The sequence below is a fragment of the Callorhinchus milii genome, unplaced genomic scaffold (genome assembly GCF_018977255.1).
Source record: "Callorhinchus milii isolate IMCB2004 unplaced genomic scaffold, IMCB_Cmil_1.0 Scaffold18, whole genome shotgun sequence".
NCBI classification, from domain to species: Eukaryota; Metazoa; Chordata; class Chondrichthyes; order Chimaeriformes; family Callorhinchidae; genus Callorhinchus; species Callorhinchus milii.
Window position 1 is genome coordinate 12454605 of NW_024704759.1, and position 25244 is coordinate 12479848.

Genomic DNA, 25244 nt, shown 5'->3' on the forward strand with positions numbered 1-25244 from the left:
AGGAAACTTTACATTATGAAAAGTTGGGAAACTGCAACTTTATGGGTCTCCCTGACTTGTAAGCATAAGCTCAGGGCAGAACAAATCCTTAACCTATATCAAATGCAAAAAACGTGTTCTTACATGCGTACCTGATCTACAAAAACAAATCACCTCTGCCAAAGTCGAGTTGTGTCGTTGGAAAATAATGTTTGTGCTTGTTTCTGTGTGTTCTCTGCTCTAAAACAAAATCTGGGTTTAACTTTGTGATCCTGGTGCTTGCATCCTATTTATCTGACAACTAATTAAGCACAGTAGTCAGTGTTACAATCAATTGACATTCCACACTTTCCAATAATCCTTGCATTCGATACAGAGCACCTATAATATCGAAAACGTTCGAGTCCTTCAGAGAGAATTGCTGACAAATACAGAGACTGTGTATTTGCAGCAATTTATTTTATTCATTTGCTGCAATATCTATCTTGTCACTATTCTTTCCATTCCAACATTTTTAATCATTTGTTCTTGCCTGACGAGCATTTTAATGCAAAAATAACTCGTTTGTAACTTTTTCCGTCCAGTTTCCTGTAGTTTCTCCAGAGCACTCAGCCCAACACATTGGTCATTATAAAACAGTAAATGCTTAATAATAATCCTTGTGTTTGATACAGCACCTTATCACGTCATCAAGGTGTCTCAAAGCACTTCACAGGATAAACTTGTAGAGTGGATTGACTGTGTATTTTGTGGGTGAAACACAGCAGCCAATGGCGCACAGCAGTGTTCCACAACAGCTATGGAGTGAGTGACCAATTTTATTCTTCTGCTTTAACGTATTTAATAACACAATGTAAACAGATAAATGGAACTTTTTTTCGGAAATGAAATACGAAGTGTTTAAAAAGTGGAAAATTGAAAAATATCCAGAGATGGCTGCAGGAGAGATCAACGATGCTTCTGTATTGCAAGGCAATAAAAGGCATTAACCCATGTATTGCTCTTGTAACATTTTTCTATTACAAAGATTGGAAATGGACTGAAATCCTTCTGAATTTGGGGTCATTTCAGAAGGATTGAATTTTAAGCCACTGTTTAAATATTCAGTCATTAGTTAGAATACCCATTTGAGGGCATACTGAGAGCAAACTTCCCTATTCATCCCATCTTTCTAAAAGTAATACAATAATAATCCTCGCATTTGATGTAGCACCTTATCACGTCTTCGAGACGTCTCAACGAGCTTCAGAGTAGGTATTTAATACTGGTGCCAAATCAATCCAGCCATTATTAAACACCTTTCCTCAGAGAAATGGTACGAATTTCCAATACTAATGGAACTTTTTAATAGAATTGTAATGTTAGAATACACATTGAGCTTTCCAAAAAAATTAAATTGAAATGCCAATGTGACAAGTGCAGATCATTCCCCAAGTAATACAACCACCGCTCAGGAAATTGCCAGCAAGGGTAATTTCCTTTCTTATCATGAACCTGGGAGTAACATAACTTGCTTGAACACAAAGCGTGCTTCTTACCTGATGCAGCATTGATGGCCCCCTGGTCTTGTACTGGTGTTATAATAAATAAGCAGGCGGTTTTTTTCCCTACAGCTGAGGTCAAACTGGGTGTCTTGTCAGCCTTAAATGGATCCTTTTACAACTTGGTCACTCAATATGTCATATTCCACAGAAAAGGTCGGCCGGAGAGAGTAGCTTTGAGTGGGGGGGGGAAGGATCATTAATGCATTGGGTAACAGTTCACTGTTTTGCAAACGCTATGGTTTCCAGGGGTGTGTCATACAGTCGTATATTTAGAGTGAGTCTGCCCCTCTGTGGCAAATGAGGTTGCATATTAACCCGTTCAGGCCTGGATATCCTACCTGTTCCTGTACCGGAATATCTTTCCTAAAATCAAAATGAAATTCCAATTTAAAACATTAGCTCTGTGCGGGACCTTGCTCTATCCAAGTTGGCTGTCACAATCACCTACAAATTCACAGTCACTACAATTTGGGATAAATCCTGTGAAGTGCTTTGAGACGTCCTGCGATCGTCATGAAAGGTGCTGTATCAAACACGAGGATTATGGTGATGATTATTAAGAGGTGTAACAACTTGATAAGGTGCTATATCAAATGCAAAGATTATTATTATTATTTAACTTGTGTCAAGCACCCTCCTCCCCCGCCCCAAACCGCCTACCACCATCCCGTCAAACTACAAGTTTTACTTTTCAACACAAAGACCATGAACACCCTTCAAAGTGAATACCCGTGAAGAAACTCTGAGAAACTTCGAAGCTTTGGGTGTACACATATCACCTTCAGATATAATTACAACCAGACAGTAGATTGTCATTTATTTTTGACATTGATTCCACTGGCTGGAGAAAGCTTGTCCCTAAGGCAAACAATAAGACAGGATAAAGAGAGATTATAACATAGAATAGTAGAATAGAGGGAGAGGATTAAGAGTGCTGAAGGTTCATACGGAGTATAAACCACGACACGTAATAGTTCATAATGATCCAAATGATCTGTTTTGACACTGCACAGTGTAGGTAATTCTATGTAAAAACAAACAAAAATGTTTGTTAGAAAAAAATGTTTCTTAGAAAAAAAAGGTTTCGGATGTGCATAACATTCTTTCAGTTGAGTTTGTCTTATTAACATCATCCATAGATCTGCGAAGAATTTGTTAAACCAAGTGACTTCTAGTTTCCAGTACTACCACCACCTGGTTAGGATTTGTTATTGCAGTCATTGTTCTGGGTCCACCTGAGCACAGCTGGAACCGATTGATGCGAGACTTCATCAGCTGAATCTTCCCACAAAATCAACGTACAAATTACACATAAAGACAGTGAAAGTTGACAGGAGCTTGGGGAATGTTTACCAGCAGGGTGACCAAAAAAGTCATGATACCATTTATTTTGATAATAATTACTTGATTTCTTCATCATTTCTTTCAGATTTAATTAGATTGTAATGGTATAGTATCGCGAGTTTTTGATCAAAATTGTATAAGTCGACAATTCGACCAAAAAGTTGCTATATAAGTCTATCTGCAGCATTGCATTCATCCATAAGTTGGTAAGTTACCTGCAGAATGTATCTCAAAGTCTAACAAGGTACAAACTATTAGCTTAATTCAGGGGGGAAAATCTTTTGTTACAGGCTTCTGTTACCCACTGTTTTGTTCTTGCAGTGAATTTTTATTTTCTGTTGCAGATGAATGGAGTGACGAAATGTCTGATACCAGTAACATTCCATCTGCCATGAAAATGATGACGTTCACATCAATCCTCTGGACGTCTAGATACAGTAAAAGACAATTATCAGCTCGGATATTTGAGAAAACTTAGCATTAATTGAAAGGGTTAATTCTACTGTAAAAGAAAAATAATCAAAATATAAAGCCATTAATTAAGACAACACTTATTTTATTTTAAATGTTTCAAAACTTGAATACATTAATAATATTAAAGAAAACTATATTTAGTGTACAATGCGGGTGTGGGGAGATGTTCCTAATGAGTCTAAGTTTATTATCTTAAAAGTAGCAATAGAATGCTCAGAATTTGGCAAATTCTTAAATAAAGCCTTAATTTTGAAATGGCAGGAGAGTAGGGGGTAGGAAGATGACCTAAGGCCCGGTCGGTCAAAGAGGAGGGTCTTGAGGCGAGCTTTGAAGGAGGCAAGGGAGGGAATGAGATGAAGGGACTGGGGGTTGCAGTCTCAAAGGCTGAGGGTACTCATTTCTTTAATCAGAGGAACACTTTTCTTTTACAAATATCAGTGAATTAAAACCCTGTCCTTTCTGCTAGTTTCAGACTCAGGTGGTCATGTTTTCTGTAGTGAAATGGAAACTGGGAGCTCGGCCAGTCTTTACACTTTGCCAGTAACATGCTGGAGGGAGTGATAATGTTAGAGGTTCCGATCTAGCTCAGAGTCAGCTTCCTTTCATTGGGAGCCATTACTGTGCTGCGCGGCGTTATACGGGCTAATTCTGCAGATTTATTTGCCACCTTTTGACAAATATTACAGTAAAAACAAAGTTTAGGCAGTAAATGACATGACATGGTCTAATTGCCCTAAATCAAACGGTTAAACCTTGCAGTAGTTTCTGAGCACAGTTCTTGGATGATTTTAATAAAGTTGGGAATCCCTATGAAGAATAAACAGGGGGATAATTGAAGAAAAAAACATCAATTTATGATGCAAACAGTCACGGAACGGGTGAACAATTTCTTGGCGGAAGAAATACAGTCATTGAAACACCTGATTTCTCAGAACGACAGGTTTGAGAATGTAACCAGCTCTTCGAGTTTTCAACACAAATTGTGTCACTCCACTGCTTCCATAACTTCCATCACCAGAGTGCGTGGGCCAGTCATGATCAGGTTGCTGACTGTTTTATACTCCAAATGCATTACCTGTGCACTGTTCACAGAGACAACAAACTGCCTGACCTGAGAGAAAGCAAAAAGGTTAGGTACTTTAATGTCACACCTTCAGGCATTTGTTTTCCCCACAAAATATACAGTCAATTCACTTTACAATATATTCTGTGAACCTCTTTGAGACATTTCAATGACGTGATGAGGGGCTATATCAAATGTAAGGATTATTGTTGTTATTATGATTATCGTTATTAGTCCAGTGCCATTTGGTTGAGTGAAATTTGCAGATAAATCTGCAGATTTGTTTGCCACCTTTTGACAAATATTACAGTAAAACAAAGTTTAGGCAGTAAATTACATGATATGGTCCAATTGCCCTAAATCAAACGGTTAAACCTCGCAGTAGTTTTTGAGTACAGTTCTTGGATGATTTTAATTCAGTCTTTAGTTTGAAAAGCTTTGGTTAAAAGGGGTTCAGGATTTCTCCCCCCACCCACCCACCCACACACACACAACAAGTGACTTCTCTTCACACAAGGACATGGTTAAGAAATGAAGTGACGTTCAATAAGCCTATACACAAAGGTGATTCATTGAATGCTGAATCCAAGCATTCGTATGAACAGAACCACAGTGGCAGTAACAGATTTCTCACAGAAGGTGGAGCAATGGAGAACCACAGACAGACTGAAGCTAAGCGGAAACACAGGACAATGCAATATTAAATTTTGTATAGCGCCTTTCAGGGCGGGAGGACATCCCAAGGCTCTGTTTTCGTCAGGTAACTTGGTGAGAACGTTGAGGCAGCAGTTGCGTGCTTGAGGGACAATAAGATTGGAAGTGATTCAAGAGCAAGATCTCTGGAGAACAATTTTTTTCTTCCTGCATTTTATTGCTAATTTCCTATATTTTGCTGTATGTACACACAATTAAAAATACAAACTCCCACCAAAAAAGACCAACAAAACAACTTGCCTTCTCGCTGTGTAAACAATTAGACAATTTCATAATTAAAAACCTACTGTTTAATAATAATAATCCTCGCATTTGATATAGCGCTTTTCACGTCGGGAGGACGTCCCAAAGCGCTTCACAGAACACACTGTAAAGTGAATTGACTGTATATTTGTGGGCGAACGCGGCAGCCAATTGCGCACAGCAATGTCCCACAAACAGTCGTAGATTGAAAATGACCAATTTATTATTGTTTTGGGTTTTTTTTTGGAGGGATTATTATTAGGCTCTTGTGGAGTAAGGAAACTTGCCCGAGGTTTCGCCCTCTGTCTGGAATTGAACTCAGGTCTCTCGCTTGCAAAGCGAGTGCTCTAACCACTGAGCTACAGGACTCCACAAACAGTTTACAGTCTCTGTTGAGGCAGGTCCAACGCCTCAGGATGTCTTCCCGACGTGAAAGGCACTCTAAAAATGTAATTTTGTTGTTGTCCATAATTCTCTCTATTCCTTTCTCTCTTTCTCTGAACACTACCATATTCTGACTCTCAGCCACTTTGCAAAGCAATGCGAAAGAAAGACCTCTCTCTATCCTCACTCTCTCTCTCTTTGTTGATTCACCATGATAATACAATCACTAATTTCCTCTGAGAATGTCTGAAGCTATTTCACAAGTTTAACAACCACAGGATTCTCAGTGTGAGTCGGAACCACAGAAACATTTAAAAAAAAAAAATCAGAATAGTTTATTGGAGTCGGGATTCCCATTATTGGCACGGATCTTGGAAAGCTGCCTGTATTATTCTTCTCTTATCTCAAAGCTCTCCGATCCCATTGAAAGAAATTTGATGTTGATTTTGGCCCAACTGAAACAGCTCAGTAAAATGTAAACAGCTTATGTGAACCTGTTGTCTATTGTAAATGAATTTAACTGAAGATCTGACATCCAACAGTTGGATGGATGCATATGGACAGATTAAGGTCAGGCAATCTTCCAAACTCTGTAGGGATGAGAGAGAGGCTGCAGTTTGTGTGTATGGTACAGGAAGGAGAGCCCTACACAAGCAAGAGTCACACCCAACACGTTAAACACCGTGCGCCCGTTCCATGACCCGCTCTGCTTTCCCCTACTTCCGCAACATTGCACGGCTCTGCCACTGTTATACACCGCAGGCCCCCGAAACCTTCATACACGTCTTCATTATATCGAAGCTTGGCTATGCAAACTCCTTGCATGTCGGCCTCCCCAACTGCTCCCTCCACAGGCTGCAAATCATTCAGAACTCTGCAGCCCGTGTCCTCTCACGCACCAGGCTCTGTGATCCTATCAACCCCGCCCGATTCCACTGGCTTCCCATCACACAGAGGATACAGTTCAAGATCCTGGTCCTGATCTTCAAAGCCCCCCATAGCCTTGCTCCCCCCGACCTCTCCGACCTCCTAATCTCCTATCAACCTGCCCGCTCCCTCAGCTCAGCGGGCTCCGGCCTGCTTCACATCTGCACAGTTCGGCGATTTCCCTTTTTGTTTCATGACCCAATTCAGGTTCACATCAGCCTAGCGGTGTTTGCTCTGAGTCTCACACGCTCATTAAAACAACAGCACAGGTAACTGTGTCAGCAGTTTTCTGGAATGCTGCATAATGCATCAGAAAGCAAGATAACGAAAGGATAAGTCCTCACCCGAACCAATGTACAATCAGAACAGGTTTGTCTTGAATCTGGCCCCAACTGTAAAGAAAATGAGTAAACTAATAATAATAATAATCCTTGCATTTGATATAGCGCTTTTCACATCTTCGAGGCGTCTCAAAGCGCTTCACAGAATAGACTGTAAAGTGAATTGACCATATATTTGTGAGCGAAACACGGCAGCCAATTGCGCACAGCAGTGTCCCACAAACAGTCGTGGGTTGAAATGACCAATTTATTATTGGGGGGGTTTCGTGAGGGGTTATTATCAGTCATGTAGAGTAAGGAAACTTGCCCAAGGTTTCACCCTGCCGGGAATCAAACCCAGGTCTCTCGCTTGCAAAGCGAGTGCTCTAACTACTGAGCTACAGGATTCCCAACAACCCATTCCCACTATTTCCAACACCGAATTCTACGTTGTCTAAATCTGTAAACCCATTTTGTCTTGAAGAAAAATGTTAAAGATCACACAAAAGGCTTCACTGCTTTGCAATCAGAGGCCCAAAAATTATGGTAAGAGTTGTTGTCCGACTTCTAAATTAAGGCTGAATTTCAGACATTTCCAAAATTCTGCACAATTTTCTTAAATTTTAGTGATAAACCTTGATAAATATCAGACATTTCATGTGGAGTTACCTAATTTTTTTTAAGTCGCCTGGCACTGGAGCGATGAGACCAATTGTTGAAGCCCTTGTGAATTAATTCAATATAGACGAGATATTGTACTTTGTTTCTTGATCTGCATGACCCACTACCAACCTAAGTGAACTTAACAACTGAGAAACCCAGCCCTTCTGCCATACATCAAGATCCTATTGATGACATAACAGCCTGGCTATTAGCAGGACTTGGAGGGACAGGCGAGTCACTTGGGGCAAGGATCCTTTTCACTCGACTCCAGTTAACCCAACAAGTCCTAATTCGCAGGCTGGTCCTTGCTGGGCAAGTAGTGAGGCGGGAGCCTTGTCACACAGTATTAATACTGGACCAAATAAGAGCCTTTGGCAAACATTCTCTCCGTACACAAATTAAAGCAACAGCAAAATGTCCCAGCGAGTGAGCAGAACTCTCAATAAACTTCATAACTTCTCATACTGCACTTTGAAACTTGTTAAATCTTAATAGTTTTATATTCTATAACCAGCATTTAAATGTTTAGGCAGAATTGTTAAAGATTACCTTCTGCTCTTTTACAGCCCAGACTTATATGTTTTAGTTTAAAAACTTTTCATGTTGGACAAGACTTGACCTTGGAAGGTAAATAGAGTGAATTAGTTAGCAGGTAGTCAACCAAATTGATGTCAAACTACAGTATAAGTCTTGTAAACCACAAAGTTTGCCTTAATTACAGTGTCAATCTTGTAATGTATTCAGAAAATGGCAGTAGTGGATTGTTACTTTGACCACAGGTCTTTAGTCCTTCAGTCAATGTGAGAGCTAAGCAACATGAACACTGGTGATTTTAAGTGACTTGGACACGTATTAAATGCTCTTGAATTCTAACTGAAGTAGTTATTCATTTTATTGTGAATCTGGGTTTATAAGTGATGCGGTGGTAAGGGGGGTGGATTCTATTGGTGCCTGGTACGAGTGATTAGCCCTGGGTTGTACAATACCTTTTATGTCAGTTTGCATGGTTACCTCTTTGCGTCAGTTAAGTCAAATGAGATTGTCTATGTGGCATTCCTTGAGTGAAACGCACGTGAAATAGCTCCTGTTTAACACTATGAGCACTGTGGCAGGATCTCTGCAGCAAAACTCAATATGCATAGTCATAAAAATGATGATGATGATAATAATAATAATAATCCTTGTGTTTGATGGAGCACTTTACCACATCGTCGAGATGTCTTGAATCGCTTCACAGGATTTTTCCATAACATTAACTTACAAAGTGAACAACAACAAGATTACATTTGTATAGCGCCTTTCACGTCGGGAGGACGTCCCAAGGTGCTGGACAGATTACAACATTTCAGAACGTTCACTTATGTCACTTAACAGTAGAGAGACATCCTCCGTGCATTCAATGAGAATACAGCGACAGAAAGAAGAAGGTCAGCTTCAATTGCGAGGGGAAATCAAACCGAGGGTTTCCGTGATCATTGACCTGCTCTACACGCTTTGTATCTGACTCCCTCCCATCGCTGCTGGGGAAAAGGGGGAGCGGGGCAGTGGGGAGGGTGCGGGTGGGGTGAAGAAGAACTCTTCCTGCCAACTGCTGGGTAGTGAATCAGATTACAACCACAGTCACAACTTCCCATTGTAAATGCCAGTGGGGAAAATCTCACCGGTCGGGTGTCAGTCAAAATCCTCACGTAATTCTCTTGAAGTTGTGTTCAAGTAGAGAGAGAGAGAGAGAGAGACTTACCTTTATTCCGGCTGCAGCAGCTGGTCCTCCTGGGTCAACCGCCTGAACATGGCACGGTCTTCCTCCTCGCACCACAAAGCCCCAGCCCACAGCGTCGCCCACAATCTGCCAATGTCAAGAAGAAAAAAAAGTTATTTTATTACAGCTATTTTTTTTCTGGCGGGGAGGCGGAATCAATACAGCACAATATTGAACCGAATACCCGATTAATAAAAAAAAGTCAAAAGAAAATCCTTGCGTTTGACATCTTATTACGTCTTCTAGACGTCTCAAAGCGCTTCACAGGATCCGCTGTAAAGTGCACTGATCGTATATTTGTGGGCGAAACGCGGCAGCCAATTGCGTAGAGACAGTCATTGGAGACATTGACAGACATTGGAGTGACCAATTTATTTATTTTTTTTGGCAAGGAATTATTACCCTCAGAAAAAAATGAGTGATATATTGTATGTTATATTTCAGCGCCTTGGGAAGTCCTCCCGATGTGAATGGCTCTATAAAATGCAATTTGTTGTTATGTATAATTATGTATTAAAACACGGCATATGTTAAAAGCTTGCCTCTCACTCCCCCAACTTCTCCATCGCCCCACCTCCCCAGCTCAGGTGCCCAGGTGTGTAAAGCGCTTTGAAATGTCCTCCTGACGCGAACCTTGTATTGTACGTGTCGTACAAAGGTATTAGTGCCAATCTAAACACCGCAGCTATTTCTATTCTAATATGCCTGTTGTTGTGCTCTCTGGGGCAAAGACATGTTACTGGGTAAGAAGTCTCCCAAAATATTGCGAGTTGTTGAAATGTGCAAAGATATGAGCACAATTAAAAGTGCGCAGCTGGTGTGTGACAACCAGAAAGGTATCTCATGGAAAATTCCATTTGTCAATAAACACATGACGACGTGGAGGGAGTTAAGCCAATTTTTTTTCAGTTGACTGTACGTCTATTCAGGCAAAGAAAGGATTACAGCAAAAAGATATTCTACCTTTAAACTCTCAGTGATCCATGGATAGAGAAAGAATGTGAAAGCTGAGCAGTTCTCAACGACGCTAATGATAAGGAATTGAGTGTCGTTAAACAGCTTGGCTTCAGCTGCAAAGTTTTAACGTTCAGCCCAGATTGGAGGTTTAAAGGTCACGCCAATGTCATGAAACCATTTTACCTGCCAAGATTATTTCGTCAGCAACGACAGACATCTCTCGGGACTCCTTCAAGCTGGAACACATTTTTCTTATTCTCCATATTTGTACAAACAAATGTGGTCAAGTGTAATATTCTCTCGAATGCCAACTTCACAAGCTAGCGCAAATCAAAGGCAGCCTGTTTAGTATTTGCTCTATCAATGCCCTTTGTAATAAGACATTTTGTCAATATCTGCACAAGCCGCATAAAGACATGGCCTCTCCCTGTCCTCTCCACTTTCAAAACCCCACCTCAAGACTTATTAACCGCACTTTCGATCATATTTCCCATCCTCACCCTCTTCAACTCACACTCCCAGGTTGGGTGCTTAGCCAGCAGTAAAAAGTGCTTGAACAACAGCAACTTGTATTAATATAGTGCACTTCATGCGGGGTAGTGTCCCAGAGCGCTTGAGACAACCTGTGGATGTGAAAGGCATTATATATAAATGTAAACTGTATTGTATTTTCGGTACACATAATTATTTGTGTCTTTGTTTCAGGGATGACATGGAGAGGTTAAATTCATGTCCTGTCAATTTTTTATTCAAAATTCAATTCAATGCGGAGGCGAAATCCTTAGAGTCATCTTCTATCCAGCTCCAACATCAAAGATGTTATTTCTGGCAATCAGTAGTCACTGTTAGGCCATTATTAAGTCCAGGGAAATGTAGGTCGCTAGATCCCAGGGGATAGAATCAGTCCATTATTTATGTTTTGTGTATTTGTATATTTGTGTGTGTAGGTTTTAACGGGGCTTACCCGAGGGGATTTCCATTCACGGGTCTGGAACTATAAGCATCAATGAGGAAATGGTCATGAAGTTTCATCGATATAATACAGTCAAAGCTGCAAATGCAAAGCTCGGTTTGGAATGAGACACCACTTGGCTTTTGAAGTAGGTAAAATGGGGCCGCAGCTGTCAATCCCCAGCTATACAACCGAACCAACACACATTATGATACTGCCTAAATATTTATATTAATTTCTCCATTCAACTGAGCGATACATTACTGCAAGAGTGGGGGGGGGAGGGAATAGTTCTGATTCATTAAACAACCAATCCCTTTGCCTTCGTGACACAAACATGCAGGCGAATCTTATTAGCAATTTTATTTGCTGGTTGGCCAGATTTTCTTCTATTAATTAGAATGTCTTTGTCATATCTGAGGTCCTGTAATCACAGCATCAAGCTTGGCCAGTTCCTCAATCTGCGGCATTCACTTCACCATCGTATCCGGACCCTGGTTTTCGATCGTGCCTTCAGTCACCCTCCTAACTGTCCATCTTCCCTCATCCCAACCCTGCACCCCCCACGCGCGGGTCCTGATCCCTGACTGTTCAGTGCCTTGGGACATCCACCCCACCCCCAACGTGAAAGGTGCTTTACAAATGTAATTTTGTTGTTTGATGTTGTTGTTGTAGTGCAATCAAAAGAATCTGTTGCTGGCACAGGTGTTATTGAAGTAGGAAGACCCAAACGGGATTTAGCAGCTCACATCAAGTCATTGTAAAGTGAGTTCATTTCGAACTGTTTAATAATTAGTGTAAGAGTTCAGTTGTCAATCATGCAATTCATGTGCTCGCCTTGCTCGGCTGGTAGCACAACCAGAGAATCTGTGGATTCAAAAAGAGAAGGGAGTTTCTCTAACCAATAATCTTCCAGATAAAATTGGTCAATGATAACAACTTGTATTTATACAGCGCCCTTCACACACACAGGACAGCATCCCAGAGCGCTTTGGTCATTTCATGGGGGACATTACCTTGTGCAAATTGCTTGGTGCCTTCCCCTCAACAAACATACAGTCACTACGCTTCACAGTAAAATCTTGTGAAGCGCATTGAGAAGTTTCGCCAAAATGGTCATTCGCAATAGCAAATACAGAATTCTTCTTCTTTTTATATCAAATACAAGGATCATTATTATTTAATACGTGCAGACCAAAGAGCTGCAGTTCTGCTTGACACTTACAGTTAATGTTTTCTTTAAGTAAGGTGCTCCAGGTGACAAGAGTTCCTCGTTGGTGACAAGCCTCTTCAACACTACAACATGAAGCAACGGTGAATTCTCACGCATTGAGTCTCTCTCTGTCTCCTTCTCTCTCTCTGTCTGTCTGATTGCTTCTCTCGGATTTTGCTAACTGCTCACTTTCATCAGATTTAATTACACAATGTTAACATTCTCAACGCAATGCTCAATTTAACAAATAAAAAGCTTGCGCAAAATCTATTGATTTCCACAATTTTTTCACAGTTACAACGGATATTTAGAAAGTGCCCAGTCTGACCTGATTTTGGGTTACACTCCACTGAAGGCAGACTGGGTGTTGTGGTGTAAAAGACTGTCCCTCCTGCCACTGCAGAGCTAACACTGCTTCGACGCACAGCAGAGACAACCTTTATCTCCTTGTTGGGTTGCACTGGAAAGAAGCAACAAGATAATTTGTTGTAATGTTTCGCAAAATGCTTACGAAAAGCTTAGTAATCTCATGCTTCACTGAACATTACCTGTGAATAAACAGTCTCTTCCTTTTATGATGACAATGTGTAAAATTTATGTTTAAGTTAAGTTGGGTCAAAAGTAAATATCAAAATTATTATCAAAATAAGTAAAAACGTGTTTTGATAATACATTACTGTGTACAATTCCCCAAACTAAAGTGAACGCTTTTCTTAATGATAAATCCTCCAAGTTTAACAACGCTAGTTATGAAGCATTGGGAACATGCGTTAAAAAAAATTAACTTTGAGGATTTTGATTCAATTGTACGAACTTTACACCTGACAAGAATAATAACCTTGCCAATCACTTGCGACTCTCTCTCAGGTATCATATGCATTGAAGAAAAAGAGGGAAGAATGGGAACTAATCAGTCAGGTCATGAGGAGAGAAGATAAAACAAAATGAAACATGTCCGCACAACGTTGTAACCTGGGGTTGGTGTTCAGTTAAATTGTGAGAGTAATTTATCAGACATTTCCATTGTAAGTACCTGTCCATTTACCAATCCTAGCCTACTCCTGCCATTGTATTAGGTGCCAGATCAAGAGTGATTATTTTTCTCCCCCGCAGCGATTTCTCAACTTGATTAATATATTCTTAGCAACAATGGTTTTTCTTTTAAAAAGTGATTGTGTCAAGCCAATTCTTCCCGGTGTAAGAGGCACTTTACCTAATTGTTATAATTATTAGCGGAGATGAATTAACACATCACCACAATGAGCGAAAATCTCCCCGATAGTTTTATGTCAATAGCTTCAATGATTAATTACAACTTACGATTCTACATTAAGCACATTATTTCTATCGCAACATAATGAGTTGTTCTGCACTGAGGCCAGGGAATTTCTACTCAAATGATGGAGTACATAATAATAATAATATTAATCCTCGCATTTATTATATCGCCTTATCATGTCATCAAGACATCTCAAAATGCTTCACTGATATCCTGTAAAAAATTGTCTGTGTATTTTGTGGGCGAAACGTGGTAGCAAGTTCAGCATGGCGATGTCCTACAAAGCCATTGAGTGATTGACCAATTTTATTTAGGGGATTTGTTGGCCAGGACACTGTGAAAAACGCCCTTCGCTTTCTTTTTTGAATAGCACCATGGGATCTTTAACGTCCACCTGAACAGACAGACAGGACCTCAGTTTAACATCTCATCCGAAGGCCGTCACCTCTGACAATGCAACACACCCCAGCATTGCATTGGAGTGTCATCTTGGACCATGTGATTGCAAGCCCCAACATGGGAACTTGAACCCACAACCTACTGAGGCGAGAGTGCTACCATTGAGCCAGGCCGACACACAATACTCGCAAGTCTGTAGTCTCGCATTTTGCTCTGCAGCCAACGGAAAGCTTTATAAAAGCATACAACTTGGTTACATGCTCAGACATTCTTCTACCTGAGAGAAAACTGGAGTTGCCTTGTTCCGGGTTCAGCTTGCGGAGGCAGAAGGGGCTGTCGTGGTACTCCTGTGCCATCCACGCGTTTTCGTTCAAAAGCTCAGTTAGTCTGCGTCTGCGGCGAAAGTTTATGCGGAACTGGTACAGTAAGTTACTGTCAAAAAAGTGGTGACGGCTTGAGACTGCAAAGAGGTAAAACATTTGCGTGACCAATCCATTCTTTCCCGCTTTACGTTCAATCAGGTCAAACCCACGAATCACGTGGATCGGTATCCAACGTACTGAAACTCCGCAAGTTATTTCATTACAGGAGCTGGAGAGACCGCACAAAGCGCACAGAGAGTGTGCGGAACTGGGCTTGCAGAAACTTAACAGGAGGCAGCCCGATAATTCTATTGCTTCCCTTCATACGTCCAGTGTTCAGATTTCAGCCTCAGCTGCTAATCGGTCTCTGGCTTTTCTGGTGGTTGCCTTCAGAGGAAGGGAGGGAATCCTACCTCTGGAATTGCTGCTCAGTGCCTCTGGAGGCATTGCCCTTCTTACAAGTCATTGATGCCTGGCTGAGAATGGAGGGAAACTGATTCATACACCTGCAAAGGCCCAAACCAATAAAAAGCAGGTGGTTCATACAGTAGGTGAAATTATGCTCAGATCCATTGAATGGATTCTGCCTGCACAAAACAGTGTTGGAAACTGTGAATAGCAGACATTTGAAAGCCTCAACGTTACTCAATCCCCTGATCCAGTAACACCATGTGTCATCGTGTAATTTTTCTTTATTCCCCAACAGCCACTGACTGATTTTGATGAGCTGGGTATTTATGAATTATACATTCATCGCATTAGGCTCTAAACTGGTGGTAGATTGGAAGAAGCATTGTGTTATATTGTAGCATTGTTAAAATTTCTTTTTAGGATGCTTACTTTCATTGTACAAAATATTATCACTGAGTATGAGTCTGTTTAAAAAACACACAGTACTCAAGCTCTTTCATAGTTTGGGAGATTTTAAGAGGATTCAATTACAACTAAGAAAACATGTTTACCTGTAATTTTCTAACCAAAGAAAGAGCAGGCACGAGCAAATAAATGGAATGAAATAGGTGCAAGTGATGAAGTGCCTTACAAATCAATGCTTCAGTTAAACTGCTTAATGAACTGCAATACAGCAAACTCAACAAATTCTCATTGTCCAGTTGGGCATCTGAAAAGTTGGTATAATAGCTGAGGACAGTCGTGCCTTTACTACAACAACAACAACTTGGATTTATATAGCGCCCTCCACGCCGGACGGCATTTCAGAGCGCTTTACAGTAACGAATCCCGGGGCCGAGCCAGGGGGAGGGGGAGGAGCCAGGGGGAGGGGGAGGAAGATGACCAAAGGCGCGGTCAAAAAAGAAAGGTCTTCAGTAGGGACCTGAAAGTAGGAAGAGAGGGAGTGAGGCGAAGGGAGTGAGGAAGAGAATTCCAGAGCGTGAGGGCATAGTGGCTGAAAGCACGGCCGCTGAGGGTGGAGCGGAGGACTCGGGGGACGAGGAGGAGGCCAGACCTGGAGGAACAAAGGCAATGGGTACTGTTTTGAGGAGAGAGGAGGTCAGAGAGTTCGGGGGGTGCAGAGGAGTGCAGGGACTTCAATACAAGGGTGAGGATCTTGAAATCGATCCTCTCTGAGACAGGCAGCCAGTTCAGTCTGGCCAGGACTGGGGGGATCGGGGAGCGGAGTTTGGTGCAGGTGAGAATAAAGGCGGCAGAGTTTTGGATGATTTGGATTTTATGGATGGTGGTGGATGGGAGACCGGTGAGGAGGGCATTAGAGTAGTCCAGCCGAGAGGTGACAAAGGCATGGACCAGAGTTTCAGCGGCCTTCGGAGAGAGATATTTCCGGAGACGGGCGATGCGTTAGAGGTGGAAGAAAGCGGTGCTGGTGAAGGACCGGATGTGGGGGAGGAAGGACAATTGGGGGTCGAACCTGACGCTAAGGTTGTGTACGGGTTTGGAGAGTTTTAGGGGAAGGTCGGGTAGGTGGAGGAGGTGAGAGCCATGGGATTTGAGATGTTGACGAGAGCCAAAGAATATGGCTTCTGTCTTGTCGACGTTCAGTTGAAGGAAATTTGCGCTCATCCAGCCCCTCAGGTCTGACAGGCAGCTGACAGATCATCAGAGGACTGGGGGTCGCAAAGAGAGGTGGAGAAATAGAGTTAGGTGTCGTCCGCATACATGTGGAAATGTACTCCATGTCTGCGGATGACATCCCCAAGAGGGAGCATGTAGATCAGAAAGAGGAGGGGGCCAAGGATGGATCCTTGGGGTACCCGCAGGTGACCGGGTGAGAGCGGGAGGAGAAGTCGTTTGTTCAGATGTACTGCTGGCGGTTTGTGAGGTAGGACTCGAACCAGGCGAGTGCGGTCCCACGGAGGTGGATGACAGAGGAAATGCGGTGGAGGAAGATGGCGTGGTCGACTGTGTCGAACACGGCTGAGAGGTCCAGGAGGACAAGGAGGCAGAGGGAGCCCTGGTCACAGATAGAGAGGATGTCGTTTGTGACTTTCACAAGCGCAGTCTCTGTACTGTGGGCAGGGAGGAAACCGGACTGGAGGGGATCGAAGAGGGAGTGGGAAGAGAGGTGTGTGCAAAGTTGATTCTATCAGTGAAAGTGAAGTCCTAATCGTGGCTTTATATTTTTATAGTGCAACGCTGACTTCTGCTGATAATTGTGCTATCCTACAGTTGTGCTATACTACAGTTGGGCTATCCATGAGCCTCCTATGCTCTCTTTTCCTTTGCACGCATAGCATTAATAATTAAAAACTCTCAGATGCCCAGTGGACTTTAGCAGGCTGCTCACCGTGCTGTATGATTCCGTGTTCAAGCAGCCGGTGACAGAGTTCCACGGCTTCCTTTCGTGTTGAGGCTTCTCCTTCTTGTAACAGCCAGTCGATGATTTCGCAGCCAAAAACAGTGCGCTGATACCTCACCCCACCTTCCTCTTGTACCTTCATGACTGTGTTCTCAGAATTTAGCAACCTGCCAATTGCAAAACAGCAACTCGGTAGCGATATGCAAACTCCATAAATGAAACATGCCACAGGCTATTCTCGTAAAGATCATGCAATCAATTGTAAATAAATTATTGGTACTTTTTACGTTTAAAAAAATATCACTGCCAATTTTCCCTTTTCTTCTCATTGGGACCAGTTTACTATTGTGCAGCTGCCTTGGTCTGGGACACTAATAATAACAATAATAATCCTTGCATTTGATATAGCGCCTTATCACACCTTCAAGACTTCGCAAAGCCCTTCACATGATATACAAAACGCGGCAGTCAATTGTGCACAGCAGTGTCCCATAAACAGTGGTGGATTGAGTGACCAAATTATTATTATTTCTTTATTTGTTTAATGTTTAAACTACAGTCAGTCTTACTGTTTAATGACCCTCAATATTATGTTATAATAACCTGCAAAGGTTTGATTCAAGAATCCAGAACAGCCCCTTAGATTATAAAATGTACAGGCAACACACTTTTCATACAAACTTTGACCTCTCATGAACACCTTTACTTCCTTATTTAAAGGGAATGTCCCATCATCTTTTCGGAATCTGTACAGAAGCTTTGCATCCTTGAATTCTGAATGTCCATCGCAAACTGAAAAAGAAATCCCTTTATTATTTTCACTTGAGGCATTTTAGCCACTTCCACAGAACTTATAAGCAAACAGGACACTCAATCTGTCGCAACATCCCACAAACAGAGGTAAAGTGACTGACCAGTTTTATCGGGAAAAATTCCCGTCTCTTTTTGAATAGTGCCATCGAATCTTCAACATCCAGCCGAGCAGAGACCGGACCTCGGTTTCCTCCGAAGCACAGGACCTCCAACAATGCAACGCTCCATTTAACAAAGTTCTTATAGCAAAACTGGCACGAGAGAGGCCGGTTCCCTCTTGGCACACAGGGTTGCTACAAGTACAGGCAATTTGCAGTGTTGTAGGTTCTCAATAACAGACGGGATTGTAGCCCCTTTTTTAAAATACTCTTCTCTTACCAGGCTTCTGTGATGCATGTTATTATTTGCCTTTACATTTTTATTAATCTGCACTCTCTCCCATCAAGAATTAAACACAATGTTAAATATTTCAGCAATTGAAAAGAAATTTGTCTAAAAAATGCATTAGACACATTCTAAACGCCTTTCTCCTCGTCAGGATTTATCCCTGGTTGACCCAGGAATTGAGCTGGAAAATGAACACCTCAGTAAATGTTATTTTTAAAAAGCTGGTCTGACAGAAATGAATGACAAGTTGTGACTGTTTGTGCGTAAACATGTCACTGCCATGTTTACAATCTTCATGAGCATTTCACAAAGGTTGTTCCTTGCACTACCATTTCTGTCTTTAATGGGCAATATTTGTTTTGTCTTATTTTTAACAACAACAAAATTACATTTATTATTGTTATTATTACATTTGTAAAGCACCTTTCACGTCGGGAGGATGTCCCAAGGCGCTGAACGGTCGAGGATCAGGATTTTTTAAAAAACAACGTATACCCTTTGTAAAATATTTCAGATGAGACATTAAACCGAGATCCTCTCTTCCTGTTCAGTTCAATGTTAAAGATCCCAAGGCATTATCTGAAACGAGAAGGGAGTTTTTCGCTGCGTCCCTGCCAAAAATCTTCTGGATAAAACTGATCATTCACTTGTTGGCTGTTTGTGGGGCATTGCTGTGTGTAAATTGGTTGTTCCCTTTTGCCTACAGAATGCACAGAATTCACCCTGCACGAAATCCTGTGAAGGGCATCGAAACATTTCGTTGACATGATAAAGCATTGCATCAAATGAAATCATTATTATCTTTATTATTTTTATATTATAAAAGATTTTTCTTCCCCCTCAAAGACTGCCCTAGGCTATAAATCTAATTCAGCTGCTAGTAAATAAGCGACAGATTCCGCAGGTGAGCTGCACTTCTTCCTTGCCTTGACATGTTGGCCTGATGGTACAGCCATGAAGAAGAGAGTACCCATTTACAGGCAAAGAATATCCTATTGCTTTCTGGCACAAGATGTCTGAGTACAAGGTGTGCTCCACAAGGCTGCAGGGCAAATCTATGAACTACAATCAAATATATATTAGAAACTTTAATAAGAAGCCATCTGTAATGTTACGTTTTGGCAAGATGACAAATATCGCACACACTGTTGTCTCCCCATTCCTAAATGTGCGCTGTATTTTTTTAAAAAGGCAATTTAAAAAAACATTAACTACCTTCCACCCAAAAGAAAGACAATAATGGTTAATGCCTGACACAAATACATAACCTTCACACCTCATCAAGACAGCTTTCTTAGCAGTTTGTCTTAGAATAACATAGTCCTTCTTCATCAAAGGCGTAAGACTGTAAAACTGTTAATGGATTGTGCCAATAACATACCGTGATGAATGATGTTATGATCCATTAACTTTTGCATTAATTTTATGGCGGTTTCCCTATCTGGTGCTTCTTTATGGTCTATCAACCAATCAGTCAACTCTTTCGCAACAAAGCAGTTTGGATAGGTCCGCAGGTGATAGCGACGATCTTTGATTAACTTTCCATCATGGAGACGGAGCCTGTGAAAATAACAAAGTCGTAAAGTAAAGTCCATTAAGGTTATTTTTCCGTTTAATAGTTTAATGCCTTTCGCCCACAAAATGCTCAGTCACTATACTTTACAGTATATTCTCTGAAGCGCTTTGAGATGTCTCAACGACGTGATGAGGGGCTATATCGAATGCAAGGATTATTTTTATCTTGGAGGAACTCAGCAGTCAACTCAACTAAAGTGTCAATGTCTTTTTTGAGCTGGTCGTCAATTCCTGTTCATTGTTGCAAATTTGGAATAAAACTAGCCTTGATCTCGGAGCAGGGTAGGAAATTGAAAGGAAAACATTGGGCGATAGAAAGAAATACAAAAAATGGGACAATGTATTTTCAATGCAGATTTTACGTTTTCACCATTCCGTGAATCTACTTACACAATGTTTTATTTGTCCCGAGAATCACTCCCGTGCATTGTGATAAACCTTCAATGTTTGGTCAACTAAAATAGCCGCATCTGTTTGATCTTGCACCATTGATAATTACCCTTCGCTTCCTGTTATTGAGCCAATTCATTATCTGACTTAAACCTTTCTTCTTTATCCCATTAGATGTCACTTTAGCCACAAGTCCCTTTGGAGTCCCACACTGAATGCTATCTGAACGACAAGATACCTAACATCAAATGAATTATCACCTGCCAGCTATGTTCCATCTTTGAATTCCAGTAAATTTCCTTGGCAAAATTCCGGTGGTCAGAAAAGTTAACAATCTCACCAGTGTGGGGTAAAACGAGGAAACCCATTTACAAGCAAGACAGTAATTTTATCAACCAGTGAATATCACCTCTAGCTAACCCTAAAGTAACTCCTTTATAATTTATTTTCTCAACTGTAGTATTATAATAATAATAATAATCCTTGCATTTGATATTGCACCTTTTCAACATTGTCAAAATATCTCAAAACACTTCACATGATTTACTGTAAAGCGTAGTGACTGTTAACTTGCAAGCAAACACAGCAGCCAATTTGCATGCAGAGATGTACCACAAGGAGCCACAAAGTGAATGGCCAATTGTATCTAAAGGACAATGGGAGGAACTCTATCTAACTTACAGTTAACATCTTGTATTTTAACTCAACAAAAATATAAATAATATGGCGCTGCACTGGGGAAAGTACAGTGGACTTGACATTTTAGGAACGCTTTGTGATCGATTTACATCACAGGCCAAGGATATACAGTGTACACACACACTAATTGGCAATCTATAATTGCAATACAAAGGCGTTACAGTGTTGTTTTCAGGTAGCAGGCCTGAAATACTGATCCAGCAATTCGAACTTAACCACAACAGTACATCACAATTTGAACTGCTCGGGTTGCGTGCTTTTTCTTTAGATTTATGCTGGTTTGGTTCAGCAGTTAATGCATTATTTACTAATCCTGCAAACCCAGACTGTAAATAATTGATGGGGAACATGTACAAGTTCATTTTGGTTTCTGGTCAATTCAGATTTTTGACATTCCACTGTACTTCAACAGGAAAGCAGGATGCCTCAGACACCATATATTGAGGTAAAGTGTAAGAACATAAGAAATGATGAGATGGGAAAAGGTATTCACTTTAGTTTGTTCTATTATAATCCAGACCCCTGGAGTAATATAGACACCTAATCTTTCTATAAGATCGTTGATCTTTCTGTATGATCGTTGATCATGCTCTGAGAAAATCTAGTCTGCATGAAGCAAATGTTCAAGCTGGGGAGCATAAACTGTACTGATGTTGTATTATCATTGTTAAAGTGATTCTGAGATGTAGTGTGGTTCGGCTCATAGTATCTCCAAGTGTGACAAAGCACTCGAATGGTTTCAGGAAAAAGCGATGAGCATCATTGCAGGCTTTAGGGTTATCAAGAAAGATTCAGGCAAACACGTTTGTTTTCACTGGAGAAAAGAATATTGAGGGGGTCATATAATGCAGGTAATTAAAATCATTCGGGTTGTACAGAAGCAGCATATTAGTTTGGCCAGTGAATTAAGGCTGGGGGACATAAATTGGGGGTTCAAATTCCACACTGGGACTTTGAACGCACTGTCCAGACTGACCAGGTGCCAGAGCAAAAGGACATTGTTTGAAGCGCTGTCCTTCAGATGAAATGTAAAACCAAGGTCATGTCTACTTGTTTGAGTGGATATTAAAGAACCCATGACACTGATCAAAGAGAGAACAGAGTTTCTCCCCATCCCTTGGCCAACAATCCTCCAGATAAATCAGTCATTCATTTCAATGCTGTTTGCTGTGGCTGCCATATTTGCCTACAAATGCACAGCAACTACACTCAACAGCACTCACCTGAAGTGCTCTGAGGTGCTATATTAAAGCAAGCAGCATTATTATATTATGAGATTATCATGATAGACCTGTGGAGACAATGTTTTATGGAGGGGCTACATGGTTGTTCCTCACTTTTTCTCAACTTTTCTTAAGTAAGTCCTTATAAATAGCAACAGATCTAAGACCTTTTCAATCCCAACATTGAATGCATCTGATTATCTTTAGCTCAACCTTATCGTTCACATGTCAAAATGCTACAGTACAAAGTTTTCAGCCCAACTTTGCCAATAACAAAGCTCATTTGACAATCATTGAAACCAACATGCTGCCAAAACGACCTGTGCTTTAACGTATACTTTTGGAGAACCGGCAATACAATGGGAGGTTTAGAACTGATATAAAGCAACTTTAAAACGATACGACCGTAGCACTTAAACCACCTTAACAATATAAAAAGTCAACCTTCTGGGCTAGATCCTGTACCACATTTATATAATTATATCCTTAGTGTAACCAACAAGTATGCACATCAGTTTTTATCATGTTATCCTATACATATCAATATTATGCTGCATCTCAGTTTGCTCCTGTTATGTATTTCATGCTAATGAGGATGGTAGTGTAAATGGTTAAACTAGTACTGCACTTGCATGGATCTCATTACAGAAAGAAGTAAACACGCCCAAACAGCTCATGCATTTTATTCCAGGTCCCAGAAAGCATATTCAAGTCACTTGACATCCACTTTCATGTGGAAATGAGGAAACGATTTCTATCTAATCTAACCTGGAGGGAATGGATCATTTGCACCAAAAAACAAGATCAGTGTAGCTAATTAGTGGATACAATAGATGAAGATTTACTTAGGTGGAATTGCACTTTTTTAGGACTTAAATTCCGCATTTGTATTATTATTGTTATTATATTACAGACATCAAGCAATATTACACATATTGTTCTTGAGATGATGAATTGCACATATAATTCCATACCTTAATTGCTCCCCTGTAATTAGCACCTCTGCCTTGTAATGCCTCTCAGTTGCTTTCTTTTTCACGCTGTTCCCAAGACTTTCCATATTTTGAACCAAAGTAGGAGGAATCCCATAACAAGCTGTGGCTCTGACTTATCTGCACCTGCTGCTGGCTTTCAGATAAGTGAGCCTGTCGGTCCTTTCATGTACAATCTCTTCTCCACTGTCAGACACGCAGCCAGCCCTCTGAAAGATTTCTTTGGAGACTTCACATTTTTTGAAATCACTCTACTACTCCAAAGCTTTCTCCAATTCCGCCCTCTCTCGGTCTGTTTTTTTTTGTCTCTCCCTCCCTCTCCTTTTCTCTCCTCCTCAGAAAGGTTATAACGCATTGAAGCCGACTGTTGTGTCAATGCATTCTGTAACCTGATCAGTTACCAGCAAAGGACGAGATTTAACAGCAAATGGCAACAGGTCGGAGAGAGGGAGGGAGACAAAAACCTTTTGATCCAAGTTTTGCACCTAAATCAACAATCGATACACGTGTTTTTGTTTTCAAAAATGACCTTTTGCAATTTATGCAGAAAACTATTTTTTTTAACAGTTGCATAAGCCAAAGCCAAAGGTTGACAGTGTAAACAAATCTGGTGTTGCAAGTATCTATAATAATAATCCTTGCATTTGATAATAATAATTCTTGCATAATCTTCGAGACGTCTAAAAGCGCTGAGAATCTGCACAAGCTCTGTTTTCATCCAGTTCCTTCTGCTCCTACATTTGGAAGTCAGTTCCAAACCCGTTTTATAGAACGTAAGGGTCATCTTGACGCCAGCATTGTACACAAAGGTTTATTTGGAAACAATTGTGAGCACATATCCTTTACATATTTCGCAAAGTCTGCTCGCATCCTGTAGCTTTTTGTTTTATATATACACTTAGGTGGAGCGAATACAATGGACTGACTCCACAGAAAAATAACAAGGGCGGGTGTCTCATGAACTGGGAGTCTGCTGGTTGTGTGCGAGCACCAGAGGTCAACTTGGGAGAAATTGTACTGAATGAATGCCACTGGGCAAGACACAGATTTCCCCCCCCCCCCCCCCACTTTGATGTATGCTACAAGCCTGGCTTAGTAAGACATGGTTTACTTTGTTTGTGTAAATCGATCACATTAACACTGATGCTGCAAGCGAGAATCCATTCCCCAAACGTAGCATGTAATTGGGTTCTGATGGGTTCCTATCCTTCACTGAAGTTGAGAATGCATTTCACATCAAATCGAGGGGGGAGTATGCTGGTATGTTAAAGCAGAGAGATTGGGGGTAGATGTTGACATATCGTGGTGGAGAGAATTGGGAAAGATCTTAATTAAAGCAGAGGCGCAGAGAGAAATGTTGGCATACATAATGAGTTTTTGAAGGGTAGCTGACTTAATACAGGAAAAAATAGATTAGAAGGAGTTAGCCTTGGATTCTGATAATACACACACATTGTGGAGTCCTGTAGTGTATTGGTTAGAGCGCTCACCTAGCAAGCGAGAGTACCTGGGTTCGATTCCCAGGCAGGGTGAAATGTTAGGCAAGTTTCTTTACCCCACATGCCTGGTTACCCAGCAGTAAATAGGAACCCGGTTGTTTGTCAATTGTCGGATTGTTTTTCCAGGTGTATTAAACTCTCCAAAAAAAATGTTATCACTCAATCCACGACTCTTTGTGCAACACTGCTGTGCACAAATGACTGCCGCATTTCACCCACAAAATATAGTCAATTCACTTTACAGTATGTTCTGTGAGGCGCTTTGAGACGTCTCAAAGACATGATAAGCGCTATATCAAACGCAAGAATTATTATTA

The 25244-nt window shown here is 41.0% G+C and overlaps 1 protein-coding gene across 2 annotated transcripts; it reads right to left on the reverse strand.

Annotated features, from left to right (window-relative positions):
- Positions 1-3406: 3406 nt before the first annotated feature.
- On the reverse strand, positions 3407-23857 carry LOC103190484 (DEP domain-containing mTOR-interacting protein). Of its 2 annotated transcripts, XM_007911297.2 has the most exons (9): positions 23411-23857; positions 19931-20109; positions 18018-18141; positions 17338-17516; positions 14492-14674; positions 12865-12996; positions 12549-12619; positions 9397-9501; positions 3407-4452 (listed from the first exon to the last, which is right to left on the reverse strand). In XM_007911297.2, the coding sequence occupies exons 1-9, from the start codon at positions 23494-23496 to the stop codon at positions 4327-4329; spliced, it is 1185 nt and encodes a 394-aa protein (XP_007909488.1). In that variant the 5' UTR covers positions 23497-23857; the 3' UTR covers positions 3407-4326. The 2 variants fall into 2 exon arrangements, with proteins under 2 accessions (XP_007909488.1, XP_007909495.1); XM_007911304.2 differs by lacking the exons at positions 3407-4452; positions 9397-9501 and adding an exon at positions 12094-12190.
- Positions 23858-25244: the final 1387 nt, after the last annotated feature.